The following is a 15090-nucleotide window of genomic DNA, read 5'->3' on the forward strand; positions in this document are numbered from 1 at the left end:
TTTCAATTTTGATAGCAGGTCGCTAAGGTACTAGTTTGACAAGGAAAGATAGTTTGACTTTTCTAAAACAAGCTTAAAAGCAATTTCACTAAGCTATTCATCTCTGAAATAGCAAGGTCTTGCACAAGGAATATAAACATTTTAAAAAATATGCTTATGGATATTTTGCCTGTATGTGTGTCTGTGTATTATGTGTGTGCATTGCCCACAAAGGTCAGAAGAGGGCAACGGTTCATCTGGGGTGGAGGTTTCAGATGGTCATGAGCTGTTATGTGGGTGCTGAGAATCACCCCAGGTCTTCTGGAAGAGCAGCCATGCTCTTAACCACGGAGTCATCTCTCCAGCCCAACCAAGGTTTTTCTTAAGCTGTTTACTTGAAATTTGTCAGTTTGGAAGGGTGAATGAATGATGGCTTTGTTGGCAGAAAGGAGGAACAAAGCCTGCTTGGTCTGCGAGCCTGCAGGAGGCCTAGGATGAGGGCTCACAGCCCACTCTCACCCACCGGGAGGGGGTGGCCAAAGCCTTAGCCTGCTCTGGAGGAGGCAGTGCAGCCTTTGATGCAGGTCTGCTGATCTCTGTCCTTTCTCTCTGCAGATCTCTCTGGTGCGAATGCCGTATGCGTGCAAGCTGTTGTTCCAGGAGCTCATGTCCATGAGCATTGCACCACGGATGATGAGTGTTTAGCTGCCACAAGTTCATGCTCAGACACTGTGACTATCAGTCAGTATCTTGTCTCTGTGATGGTCGTTTTTTTTTTTTTTTTTTAAATGACAAACTTTACTGTTGTGATAAGAATTTTATTTGTTTTGTTTAAAGCTATGCATGCTTTTTTTCTGTAAATAAACAATAAATTTTTGTAGATAGTCTTGATGTTATCTTTGATTTCTCTGTGTAGAACCAACTGGCTGAAATAAAGTGTTAGTGGGTTAGGTTAAAAGAAATGTGTCAGGCAAGAGTAGGGTTACAGTTGTCAGCTGTCTGAGAGCACTTTTAGCTAAAGAGACTGATGTGTTTCGCAGGCTTATAGCTGAGCACCTTCACCTGTTTCAGAAAAAAAGAAAGAAAAATTAGTCACACATATGCGTGTGGTATGGCAGACTGTCAGTTTCTAAATCAATGAGAATGATAAAGTATATGGCTGACAGGCAGGGGATGGTAACGTGCTTATAGACACAGTGTTCAGGCTGGGACAGGAGGATTGTTGAAACTCAGGAGTCAAAGACCTGGGCAACATAGGAAGACTTCCATCTGCTCTTTCATCCCTCATCTCTCTGTCTCTCTTTTTTCCCAAGGAAGTTTTCTTACTATGTAGCCCAGGTTAATCCTGAACTCATGACTTGCCTGCCTCAGCCTCCCAAGTGCTGGGATTACAGACATGTGCCTGACACCTCATCCTTTAAAGAAAACAAACAGGGCCGAGAGCAGTAGCTCTGTAGTTAAGAGCTCTGGCTGCTCTTCCAGAGGACGTGGGTTTGAGTCACTCATTACCTGTAACTCCAGTCCTGAGGGATCTGATGCCCCCTTCTGGCCTCAGAGGGCACTACATGCATGTGCTGTAGACATATGTGCAAGTAAAGTGCTCATACACAAAAAGTGAGGTGGCAGAAGTGACAAACATGGGGATAAAGGATGTATGAATAGTTACATACATGACATGCTGGAGTGCCTGTAGAGGGTGAGCCATGCAGTTTTCATGTATGAGAGCCAATGTTGCTGGAATGTTTAGGTGTGAAAAGGGGAGCTTTCCCATAAACTTAGGAGAGCATATTTTTCAACAAGATCAGAGAAGCTAAGCAGCTCTGCAGTCCATCACTCATTCAGAGTTTAGGGTAGCAGAGTGCTATTCCAGAGCTGAGATTCCCACAGGTGACCCAGCTCTGGGGTGCTTCACTGCCTGGATTCACCACACATCCTGGTGGAAAGGAAGGATTGCTGATCAGATACACTTTTGCTTGATAATGCCTTTCACCGCATAGCTGAGTGGTCTGGCCAGTGGAATGATCTAGCACATGCTGACAGGAAACTTTGTTCTTGGTCTGAGGGAGTGTCTGGTCAGATGTCACCCCAATAGCACTAACTACATGTAGGGTAGCTCTGCTGTGTCACTGTAGGATGGGCTCTTTGGAAGAAGCATTTTAGCACTGGAGTAGGACAGAGCTGAGGATCTGCCAACCTCTTCTCTTTTTCTAGCTTCTTTCTTTTAGGATTTATTTTTATTTCTTACATATATGTGTGTGTGTGTGTTATGTGAACGTGTGCCACGAGTGTGGCTGCCTTTGGAGGCCAGAAGAGCACATAGGAGCCCCTGGAGGTGGAGTTGCAGGCCACTGTGACCTGCTTAATATGGGTACTGGGAACTGAACTCAGTTCCCCTGGAAGAGCAGTTCCCCGCGTCTAGCTTTTTCTTCTTCTTTTTTTTAAAGCTCAAAGTGAAGGGCCAAATTGACCATGGTCACTTCCCTTTAAATGAGGACTGAATATAATAGTCATAGCCCAAGGGGCAAATGACACGTAGACGTCACAGGAATCCTGCTTGAGCTGAGGTGAAAGCTAAGTCACGTGTCCTCTTGAGGCATGTGATTGATGGCTGTAATTACATATGCTTAACGCTTTTCTGGACTTCATGCTTCTCAGACTTGTGTTAACAGCTACGCATACTACTTGGTTATTAAAACACGACTCATGTTTAGATGGTGAGCTGGTTTACATACCTTTCTTCACTGGTATTTCATGTATGGCATCAACCACTGTAATTTTGGCTGATGCTGAAGCCTGTCCTTGGGAATTGGATGCATGGCACTCATACTCTCCAGTGTCTTCCTTACTCAGAGGAGATACCTGCGGGAGGTAAAGGCCCTTTAGTTCTCCGTGGAGGTCTCCTCTCTTTTTCAATGGCTTCCATTACACCTAGTGGGGTCCCTGTGATAAGCAGGGCTTGGGAGTGGAACTGCTCTTAGCAGCAGTGAAGTCCCGTGCCAGGAGCCTGTGGAGCTACCATATTCCAATGGCATGGGTGTCTTTTGATGACCACGTGAATGTTAAAATTTGGGTAGGTGCACATGCATGCTGGAGGGGGAGCCTTGCTAGTTGCTATGATCAAATACAGAGTCAAAGGTTAAGCAAAATCACATACTTGTCAACCAATAATGATAATTAATGCTTGAGCCATTCAGTTCGGTGTAAGAATTCTGCTTTGAACTTAGGCAAGCAGAATTCTCTTAATTCTTATTATTTTTTTTTTTTTTTTAAAACAAAGTAACTTCAGCTCTTTCATTAGTTCCTGTAGCTGTATCTGCAATACCACAGCAGGGCTGCTTCGAAGAACTGGGAGAAAAACAATTTCAGGCAGGCGACCAGGAACCTTTGCCAAGCCCTGTTGTTCTCTGCTGAGAATGAAACTGTTGCCAGCTCTTGGTACTCACCAGCACCCAGCCAGTTACTTCATGCTTTTCTGGACCACCCCGGGTCTGAATGGCCAGGTTTTCCCGGTCACCAGGCAAGAGTTCAGTCCTTTGAACTCCAGAGTGATCCCTTTTTACCTGAGAAATCAAAAGGAGAGTCTTAGTTCTCCATATGAAAACATCGAGTTGGAAATGCCACATTCCCAGAATCGCACAAGGTGTCCACCAGACTTAGTAATTAGATTAAATCTAGCAATTTACTCACACCGTTCCTTTTCTGAATACTGAGCAAGCAGAATTGTTTTTTCCTGCCAATCTTACCTAAGCATTGTGGTTTTTGTTTTCTTTTGTTCTGAGACGAGGTTTCAGTATGCAGCCCTTGGCTGGCCTGGAACTCACTATACAGACCTGGGAGATCTGTCTGCCTCTGTCTCCCAAGTGCTGGGATTAATGGTGTGTACCACTCCATCTGGCTTTTAAGCTTGTGGCATATGCATTGTCACCCTGCCTTCAGTCACTAGTGCCCCTGAACAGTTTGATCCTTGGTACTGAGCCTGCTTTGGTCTGCTTTGCCACATAAGTCACACAGTGTTAGTTTGATGTTTGGGACCTTGGGGGGCTCCTCCTGTAACAACCTCATCAAAGACAAGCAGCAAGTCCAGAGCCAAGTCTAGCACTTGCTCTGAGGGCCAAGGAAGCACGAAACAACTGCCGCTGTCGTTCTGTGATAAAACCTGCCTGTTTCTGTCCATGCTACGGAGAGATTCAGAAGGCCGCGTGAAGGGGGCATTCACCTCCCCTGGTTTCCAGCCAATCCTTACTTCACGTCTGTCCTTTCCCACCTATTTTAAACATCAACGTATGTTAATAAGCACTTTGGAAGATGTAAAGAACACAGGGAAAAGGCTTTTTCTGTTGCTGGTGTTGTACACATTTAGCGTCTCAGTTTCAGCACATATATTTTAAGATTTATAATAACTGAATTTAAAAAAATTACATGAAACAATTTTCTTTAATTCTACCAATGCCTTTTAAAGAGCCAAGTCAGTGTTTATTTTGATTGTCTCTAATGTGAAAGACTTACAACGTCAGGAGTTTCCTTTTCCTCTCCCCTCTCCCTTCTCCTCCCCTCTCCCCTCTCCCCTCTCCCCTCTCCCCTCCTCTCCCCTCCTCTCCCCTCCTCTCCCCTCCTCTCCCCTCCTCTCCCCTCCTCTCCCCTCCTCTCCCCTCCTCTCCCCTCTCCCCTCCTCTCCCCTCCTCTCCCCTCTCCCCTCCTCTCCCCTCCCCTCTCCCCTCTCCCCTTTCCCCTCTCCCCTCTCCCCTCTCCCCTCCTCTCCCCTCTCCCCTCTCCCCTCTCCCCTCCTCTCCCCTCTCCCCTCTCCCCTCCCCCCCCTCCCCTCTCCCCTCTCCTCTCTCTCTCTCTCTCTCTCTCTCTCTCTCTCTCTCTCTCTCTCTCTCTCTCTCTCTCTCCCTGGCTGTCCTGGAACTCTAGAGACCAGGCTGGCCTTGAACACAGAGATCTGCCTACCTTTGCTTCCCAAGTGCTAGGATTAAAGGCATGTGCCACCACTGCCCTGTGACAAAAAGAATCTTCAAACAAAACAAAACAAACAAACAAACATAAAACCAAACCCAACTCTGTTATTCACAAATGGTCAGCTGGAGGAGAATCAATGGGAGACCAAGAAGTCATTTAGGTGTCTAGCTCTTTTATTTTAATCTCTCTCTCTCTTTTTTTTTTTTTTTTGCAATATCTCTTGATATATAGTCGGATTAGCTTCAAACTTGCCACTCTGTCTCAGCCTCTCCAGAACGTATGACATGACACCTAGCTTGAGTGTAGTTTGCAACAGATTCTTCCAGAATCTTGCTATTGTAAATAAGGAATAAATAAGAAAAAGAACACTCTACATCTTTGGGTGCCATTACTTTATTTTAATTCTCATCAATGTACATATCTTCGAGTTTGGGTCTACCCTCAGAGGCCAGAAGAGGGCTTTGGATGTCCTGGAGTGGGAGCTGTGAGCTTTTTCTTTTAGTCCCCTCTTCAATCCCCTAGCTCCCACCTCTGGTGTCTGGCAAGGGAAGCCATATAACTTCAAAGGCTCCCGAGGCAGGCTCATTTCCCCTGGGATCTGTGTGTATTTTCCCCGGGTGTCACAGAGCCAGGCCTGAAGACCTTATTTATTCTCTGTAAGATTTGGTAATAAGTCTATAAACTTGGGTCCTCGAGTCACCCTGGCCTCTCATTTTGTAAATTCCCATGGAGACCCATTGAGAAGCAACAAAGTTTCTTGCCGGTTTTCCTTGAAATCTATGGGCCATGCTCTCACAAGCCACTGACCGCAAATAAGCATTGGGGAACTTCAGCTGCCAGGGGAAAGGCTTAGATGAACACATAGCTGACCACATTACTGGCATGCCTTACTCTCTTTCCACATCTCTTTCTGAAGCACAATTTAGAGGCAAAATCCTATTATTTCCTTTAACGGAAGTGTCAGCTGTGAAGGACAGTTGTACTAGAACTGGGTCATCGGCCTGCTGTACTAGAACTGGGTCACCTCTGCCCACACCATGGTCCAAGGCGTTTCCTGGTAACCACACTCAAACTAGGTAGTTTCGTAGTGGCCGCATCCCCTCTGGCCACACGGGGGCGCCAGAGGCTGCCAGGAGCGCTGATCTAGACTCAGGCTTCTCTAACGGGGCAGCCGGGAAAGCTTTGCTGCTTCTGAGGTCTTTAAACTGTTGAGGATAATTCCGCCCGCCCTCTGCGGAGGAAGCTTTCTGAAGGAGAAAGTGAGGCCGACAGATTGAGAACAGAGATGAAGAATTCCAGTCCTGATCACATTTGGGTGCCCGGAGGCTGAAACTGCCTTCTCTTTCTTTTTGCCCCTCAGCTATGCGAACTGAAATCTGTGACTTCTGACAATGAGGCCAAAACCTCCTCCCAGAATCCCAGAGGTCTTTCCCCTCTGACCAAACAACAAGCACACAAAATAATCGAGACCTATCGGCCATTTTTGAGCTTGCCGAGGAAGCGAACTAGCTAAAAAGGGGTGTCTGGCTTTGCTGTTTTACTTAGAACTAAATTTCCTCCGTTAGCATGAGTTTGAAGATTGTTCTTTACTTCAGAGCCTCTGATGTGTAGTCCTGCCGCCATAGACTGAGGGATACCACCATGTCTTTCCTGCTGTGTAGACTGTAATCCTCTGAACCTAGAAGCCAAAATGAACCTTTCCTCTCTTGAATGTTTCTGTCAGGTAATGTTTGGTCACAGCAAGGCGAAGACAATGAAAACAGTGCGTTTATATATTCACCACGAGTGTCTCAGGCTCCCTGCTTGGACACTGCTACCAAAATGAAGATTGAGACTGATGGAGGTCCGTTAAGAGACTTGCTAATGTAGAGGTGGTACCAGCTGCCACAGGCTTCATCGTTGTGGGGCAGGGGGCAGTGATGCAGACAGAGCTGTGCATTCCCACCACCCTGGGCCATGCAAAAGAAGCTCTCCAGGCTGCAAGATGCTTCCCTGAGGCCTGCATTACTGACCTTGTTCCAGATGAGGACAGGGGTTGGGATCCCGATGACTTCACAGCTCAAGTACACCTTGGCACCAGTGACATTCCAGATGTCCTTGGGGGGCGTCACTATGGAGGGACCTACAAGAGAAGCCAGAAAGCCAACTCCATTTTTTAGCAGCTCAACGTCAGTCAGGATCTTAACAACGCAAATTCTTGTTTATGAGGCCCTCCCCTCTGTGGATTATCTGAAGTGCATCTCAAAGGCCAGACAAGCAGGCCTCTTCCTGTCGCCAGCGTGATATTACAATCTTCTTAGGGAAGGCAAGAACTGAAATAAGCAAACCAGTAAACACGACAACAAACGCAATTAGTAGGAAAAACCTGTTTATCTAACAAAAATCTAGCAAAATTGTCATCTTTTCCCCAGTCGAGTTTAAATGAGGTTTATTTTACCAGCTGTTTTGCATTAACTGGGATTTTTTTTTTCCATTAACGCCGAGAAATTTCAGTTCTGAAATGCTTAATGTTTCACTTCCTTTGTTGACCAGAATCTTCACTTGGAGGACAGTGGTCACAAACAACCACTCCTTGTATAACAAAAGAAAAAAAAAATCTGAGAGGTTATTTTAAAATGTGCTGAGAGCAGCCAGGCAGTCTTGCTTGGGTAAGATTCAAGAAGGCTGTCCTGGGAATCGCAGGAGGAACAGAGGGGCCTGGGTGTCAAAGAAGGTGGGGAGAGGGTCTTTCTGGTAGTGGAGAAGACAAATGCACATAACAGTGGCTGCCTTCTGTTGGGACCAAGCCCCCAAAGAAAGGGCGGGAGGGAGCTGGTTTCAGGGTTCTCAGTGGCTGGGTTCCGAGCACTGAGCAGGTCTGGGGCCAGCCAGGAGAGGTCAGATGATATCTCCTCATTCTGAGAGTTCTGGAACCCAGTAATTACCCTTTCTCCTGTGAGTAAAAAGGCCATTACTCAGAATCTACCCGCGCTGGGCATCCTTTTCGCTGTAAGCCTGTATGGCTCTGTTTCTGGAGTTGGTAAACTATGGACCCTGAGCCAAATTTGCCTTCCTAGTTATGTCTGTGTGGCCTCCAAAGACCAGCTAGTTCAAATGTTTGGGGGAAATGACAAGCATAATACTGTTTCGTGGCATGTGAAAACTAGGAGAGATTCTCACTGACTGCCCGTAACTGTTAGTGGGACGGCTTCATCCACTCCTTCCGTGTTCCCATCACTCCGGCAGGACCAAGAGTGGTCTGTATTCCAGGCTGTGTGGCCTACATATTGTAGATCTGGGTCTTTACAGACGAAAATTGCTGATTCCAGCTTTAATCAACAGAAGAAAGAGGCTAGCTAATATGTAAACACGAATCACGAGAAAGCTCAGAAGTTCAATCCTGCTCAGTTTCTCTTGAGCCCGTACGAGCAAAGTCACCAGATGGTTTCTGCTTTGGCCCTGAAACTCGCACCTCTGACGTCAACAGATGCGGAAAGAGTCATGGCCTTGCTTGCTGCTCCTTCCCCCTGAGGGGCCAGCTCCCCAACATCGCAGCTGGAGAGGCCTGCGTATCTACCCTTTATTGATCAAGTTGCTCTAAAACGATGATCTTAAAAGTTACATTTACTTACTGTGTGAGCACGTGCCCACACAAGGCAGAGGTGGACTTTGAGTGTCTTCCTGTACTGCTCTCCACTTCAGTTTTGAGAGAGGTTCTCTCGGTGAACTGGAAGCTCACCAACGGGCTAGACTTGTTGGCCCGTGAGCTCCGAGGCTCTGTGACCGGCTGGCGTTCCGCCAACAGCTGCACACCATCACACTGGTTTGTATGTGGGTGGCAGAGACCTCAACTCAACTCATGCTGTGCAGCAGGCACTACTCCATGGAGCTGTCTCTCCAGCCCACACACCCCCTTTTTTTTTTAGTGGAGCAATTACTATTCCCCATCTACTCATTTGGAATGCCAGGTTTCAGCCACCTGGGCCCTTCAGAGAGACTTGGGACAGTGTGTACCTTGGAGAGGACACAGAGCTGGGAGCCTGGGTTCCCACAGAGAGGCACTGCAGATGAAGAGCTAGACTCCGCCCTCCGGGATGTTGTGCCCTGCTTCTGGAATGAGTGAGTTAATTATTCCCTCTGTCTGGGGTCTTCAAGGCTACTTAAATATCCAACTACAGGGTCATCTTGTCCTGGGGGGCCTGGGAAAGACACAACCTTTTCTTCTTGGCCTGGAAAACTTTCTTGCACAATCCGTATTCACAGACCACGAACCTCCCCTCCCAACAACTATTTCCAGTGCTTAGTAACGTCTCGAAACGACAAGGAAATGACCCCACTATGCAAGATTCTTCCACTCATCTCAAGGGTTAGAAGCTTTTAAAACAAATCCCTTGGGGGCTGTTTTATTTTTTTTTTTTTCTTCTCCCTTTGTAAGAATGCACAAAACAATCAGTTTCGAAAACTCTAAATATATTTTATGTTTCCTTCTCTGGGGATCGTGGGTCCCAGTAGGAAGCACACACCATGGCGAGGAGAACTGGCTTTTCTGTAGCAAAGTTGGACACAGGGAGCAGAGCGAGGCTGTGTTTATATGTATGTTTCTGGTCTTGTCTCAGACATTTCCTAGTCTGAATGCCCTGATATAGAATGTGGGGCTTGCCCTCTCCCTAGCTTCCTCTTGGCTTCTGAGACCCTAAGGCTTGGGCGTCACACAACCGGATCTGGCTGGCCTTTGAACCCCTTTCTCCCACCTCTGTGAGGGCCCCCTGCTGCTCTGTCCTTCTCACACCGGCTGGAGCAGCCTGACTCAGACCTCATGGGATCTCAAGAGGTTGTTCTGGGAAGAATACACCAGTATGCCAAGGCTCTGAAGAGCTCTGGTGCGGGGGAGGGTGGGGCTGGGGGTCTGGGGAAAAGCTGCTGCTCACATGCTCACATAGCAAAGTAGCAAACCTTCATGGGTATGGTTCTATTGTGAGGATCCGAGTTACGAAGCCTGCATTCATCTTCCCAGAGGCACTGGCCTCCAATCCAAGAGGAGCAGGAATAATGCCTGCCTGGTACTCGTCAGGGGCCTAGGAGACAGGCTACAGACCTCCTTCAGTCTTCAAGTAGCTAGGATTAGTCCTGTTTTATTGAGACATGGTCTCCCTTAGGTGGCTCAGTTTGGTTTGGAACTCATGATCATGATCCTCCTGCCTCAGCCTTTCGAGTATTATTATTACAAACAGAAGTGCTTATGCCTGAGCTTCATTTTGACATGATTCACTGTAGCAAGGGTTTCTTTTTTTTTTTTTTTTTTTCACTTTTCCCTCTCTCCCTCCCTCCTTCCCTTCCTTTCTTTTCCAGAAAGAGTCTCCCTGTTCTTTTCTACAATCTTTATGTATAAGTCCTCTCCAAGTAGGTTTCTGTTTAATATCGGATTAATTTTTGCTTCTGGTACATGTACAGGCCATCTCCCCAAAGGCCATCTTTGCTTCGGCACTATGTTGAGAAGACTGTATTTCTCCTACTGAATCATTAGTAATACCTACCCTTCTGCTCTATCCCTTAGCCATATGTGTGTGGATCTGCATCTGGACTCTGTTTTGTTTCACCAGTCTGTCTGTCTGTCCATGGACTTGTAACAGTAGCATACTTAGAAACCCAGTATGCTAATATTCAAGTCCTAAAGGCAGGGCGGGTTTATTATAACGGGGCTCCCTGCAGTCTGTTACTATTCCAACAAAGAGACTTTCTGGAGAAGCAAGTGTTCTTGGGAAACATCTGAGCCCATGAATATCCTGAATGAGAGCTATCATGGGGGTGGGTATGGGTGGTGTGGGGGTGGATGGAGATGGGGGATGGGGGATGGGGCAGGGGAGTGAGTTCACAATTAGAACCAATTACGTGATAAGCTCCCCTTGAGCTACATAAAACGACTTGAGTGGGCTGAGTCCACTTGTAAATTGTTGAAAACAAATGGTTATTGTTCATTTTGCTACCAGGCTCTATGTAGAATTCTACACGTTCTAGATAATAAAAGCTGGCATCATTCCTGCGCTGGCTGGGTGGGCAGGCCAGAGGATGGCTGTTAGCAGCAGTTCCTGTCAAGACACCTACAGAAAACCTCGGTCATTGCAAATGACCTTGCTACACCAAGGCTAGACTCAGTCACACAATGAAGAGTTGAACAAACAGCATCTAAATTGAAAACCACCACCCTACAAGAGGGCTTTCAGACCTAGCATGTACTCTTTTGCAAAGGAAAGCCTTATCAATTAATGACTAAGTGATGAAGTCATCGGTAGACCGCATAGTAGGTGGGCTGGACTGTTTCCCATTGACTTTGTGTTGGTGGAGTCCATAGGTGTTCAGAATTCTCCCCATTTACAATGCTCAGAGCTGATACCCTCGGTGTTTTCTCTACCTCTCAGGCTGCCTAGATCTTTGCTGCTTCCTGGTAACAAGCAGGAGAAGTAAAGAGGCATATCCATTCCCTACCCCGTTAGTAGAGATGAATTTAGGGTCTTATACATGCTAGGCAAGCACCCTACCACTGGACTGTACCCCGGACATCTTAACTTTTAATTTTAGGACAGGGTTTGATTCAGCTGTCCAGACTAGTCTCAAACTCACTGTCTAACCCAGGCATGCCTTGAACTCCTGCCTCAACCTCCTCCACAGCTGGGACTACAGGCCTGCATTACTAATGTGAGTGGGAGACTCTTGGCAAAGACAGAATGTGGGGTCTTACAGGAAGATGTGTGGAGGGAATGAGAAGAGACACAGAAAGGACATCCCGCTGACGCAAGGACATCAACAGGGTCCAGTCCTGTGTGCAAGGAGATGACGACACAGAACTGCTGGCTGTGACAGCCCCTCCCCGACCCCCCAGGCACAAAGGCCCTCAGTGCACACTGGAAAGCAGCACCACCGCCAACTCTATCCCAGAGTTCAGTTCCCACAGGTCCTGCTGTTCCTCAACTCAGTCTCTTTATTATCTTCATCAAAGAACTCCTCTTTCTACTCTTTCTTCCAAGAAAGAGTAGAGTTAAGGAAAATTCAGAATGCATTTCTATTCCAAATGATAAAGACATAAGAAAGAAGGAAGGAAGGAAGGAAAAAAAAAACCCATAGACTTTAATATACCCTCAGCCGATTTTTTGATGAAAATTTCTGAAACTCAAATCTCAAGGCCAGTTCATGAGTCATGATACTGGCGTCTAAGTTATCCTCCGTGTCTGGATTCCAACTAAAGCAGATTTGTTTTCAATGATAGGGACAAACCCAAAATAAATCTAATTATTTGCTTCTCCATGTTCTTGTCCCACAGGGTGGTAAACGTCTGTCTAACAAATATCCTGTCTATAGGATGTCTGACTGTCTCTGCTCTTGTCTTCCCTTAGTTATGCAGGCAACTCCAGGAAAGAGCCAAGCTGCCACAGGGCTGCAGGCATGAGGAGACGTCCGCCACCAGGCTCTCCGAACCCCACGCTCATCCATAGTTCACTGTCCCAGATGTCTGTGTCCCAACCGCGCTGCACCTCTCTGCTCTCTTACCTGCACAGCTCAGCTGACTCTCATTCAACCTCCATTGCTTCCAATAATACACGTTTATCTCCCAAGTTCATTTCCCTACTTCAGAAAGTTATTATTAGGGGAACAAATATTCACAGGAGGAAATACGGAGACAAAGTGTGGAGCAGAGACTGAAGGAAAGGCCATCCAGAGACTGTCCCACCGGGGGATCCACCCGATCTGCAGACAACAAACCAGGACGCTATTGTGGACACAAGAAGTGCTTGCTGACAGGAGCCTGATATAGCTGTCTCCTGGGAGGCTCTGCCAGAGCCTGACAAATACGGAGGTGGATGCTCGAGGCCAAGCATTGGACTGAGCACAGGGTCCCTGATGGAGGAGTTGGAGAAGGGACTGAAGGGGCGGAGGGGGTTTGCAGCCCCATGGGGGGAGCAACAGTGCCAACCAGCCAGATCTCCCCATCCCCCGGAGCTCCAGGGGAGCTCCTGGGGACTAAACTACATGGAGGGACCCATAGTTCCAATCACATGTAGCAGAGGATGGCCTTGTTGGGCATCAATGGGAGGAGAGGCCCTTGGTCCTGTGAAGGTTCGATGCCCCAGTGTAGGGGAATTCAAGGTCAGGGAGGCTGGAGTGGGTAGGTGGGTGGGGGAACACCCTCACAGAGGCAGGGGAAGGGAGATGGGATAGGGGATTCCAGAGGGGAGACCTGGAAAGGGGATACCATTTGAAATGTAAATAAAGGAAATATCCAATAAAAGAAAAAAATTTAAAAAAAATTATTGCCTTCAAATCTTAGGTGATTCTTTTGAACCATTCTTTGAAGAGAAAGAAGAGGGGGGGCTGAGGTGGAGGACAAGGAGAAGAAAAAAAAATGAAAATGAAAACAGACAACCAGATCCCCAGTGAATCTGTAGTGAGGAATCATAGTCTATATATTGGTTGGAAGAAAGCTAAGATTCAATGAATGCATCACTGTCACCCAGAAACAGTTAGATGCCTCCAGCAAACTCTGCTTGCATCTGCACGGTCCCTCTAATGATGCTCCAGACAAGTGGCTCAGGCTACCAGGTCACTTTGGGAGTAGTATCTTAAGACCCAAAAGTTACTGTGTCCCGAGATGTCCCCAAAAGTATAGAGAGGGAAAGACTGCAGATGGCAAACCTACGCTTGGAGCATCGCGACTTGGTTCTGAAGAATCGAGGAGAGGCAGTTCTCACAACTCACACAGATGACAAGGAACATAATTTCCAATCTGACCAGCAGTTCATGTAAGCTGATTTTTATATAAAGTTGTAAAAGAGAAGATGGAGTTAAAACTCATCATCCTATAAACACACCACACACACACACATACCACACACACACACACACACACACACACACACACCACACACACACATATACCACACACACCACACACACATATACACATACATACTCACACACCACACCACACATACACACACACCACACAACACACATACATACACATACACCATATCCACACACACAGACACACCCACACACATACACACACATACACACACACATACATACACATATACCATACCCCCCACAGACACATACACACACATATACACACACATACTCACATACTCACACGCACACACACTCGCACCCCCCACATATACACATACTCACACACACACATACACATATACCACACACACCACACACACCCACATAACACACACCACACCCACACCCACACATACCACACACACACATACCATATACACCACACACACACCCACACAAATACACACACATATACCATACACTTCGACAGATACACACACAACACACAAACACACATGTACACACACACATACACACATACATACACACACACACCACACACCACACACACCGCGTGCACACACACACATATACACATACATACTCACACACCACATACACACACACAGACACACACACACACAGAGGGACAATGCTCAAGAAGTATGTGAACAATGTCTCAGCCTCTTACAGAACACAAAGCCCCACACATGACTTGAGCTGTCCCCACTACAACAAGCTCTCTTGAGAATAGAACACTTGGCTCTAGGTCCTTGCCTATGACTTTAGACAAATCACTGAGCTATTTCTATAGAACAAGAAGCTAGGGCCTCTTTTGGGGTTTTGAAGTGAGTCTTCCTATCACGAGTGTTGTAGAGCACAGTCAACAAACATAAAGTTTTTTGGGTCTACTGTCTGGCTCTGGACACCCATGCAATGCAGGCAGGTCAAGGAGAGTTCTGTATCTGCCCAACCATATTGTGCATGACTTGTTAATCTAGTCAGTCCACTCTCCCGGGATGAATAAAATGGAACACACTTAAGTGTCACCTCTACCCTAGTCAACTAATTTTTTAAGTCTAAAATGGTAGAGTAGAAGATGTCAGACATCATGTTTTGAGGCTGAATGCATAGTCCACCTAACCTAGAAGATGGCCAAAATATAAAATTCTCCTCTACAAGATCTGTCCACCAATGTCACATTGGCAGCATATTTTAGCTTTCCTGTGTTTCTCATCCCCTCCGCCAGCGCTGATTCTCACGTCTGCCAATCACTCTTCCTCAGTCTATCCAAGCCCACTCTGCTCTCAGCCGTCATGTCTGCCCTCC

General features: G+C 46.8%; 2 protein-coding genes across 2 annotated transcripts in view; one reads left to right on the forward strand and one right to left on the reverse strand.

Annotated features, from left to right (window-relative positions):
- Positions 1-863, forward strand: part of Polr2b (RNA polymerase II subunit B) — a 35176-nt gene extending 34313 nt beyond the window's left edge. Inside the window, exon 25 of the mRNA XM_034509425.2 lies at positions 595-863. Within this exon, the coding sequence (XP_034365316.1) occupies positions 595-684 (90 nt within the window). The 3' untranslated portion in view covers positions 685-863. The remainder of the gene's footprint in view (positions 1-594) is intronic.
- Igfbp7 (insulin like growth factor binding protein 7) overlaps positions 777-15090 on the reverse strand; it is a 59204-nt gene continuing 44890 nt past the window's right edge. The window contains exons 2-5 of the mRNA XM_034509429.2: positions 6951-7060; positions 3423-3539; positions 2712-2838; positions 777-1041 (exon numbers count right to left, since the gene is read on the reverse strand). Of these exons, the coding sequence (XP_034365320.1) occupies positions 1022-1041; positions 2712-2838; positions 3423-3539; positions 6951-7060 (374 nt within the window). The 3' untranslated portion in view covers positions 777-1021. The remainder of the gene's footprint in view (positions 1042-2711; positions 2839-3422; positions 3540-6950; positions 7061-15090) is intronic.

This window comes from Arvicanthis niloticus, chromosome 7, assembly GCF_011762505.2.
Source record: "Arvicanthis niloticus isolate mArvNil1 chromosome 7, mArvNil1.pat.X, whole genome shotgun sequence".
Lineage (NCBI taxonomy): Eukaryota > Metazoa > Chordata > Mammalia > Rodentia > Muridae > Arvicanthis > Arvicanthis niloticus.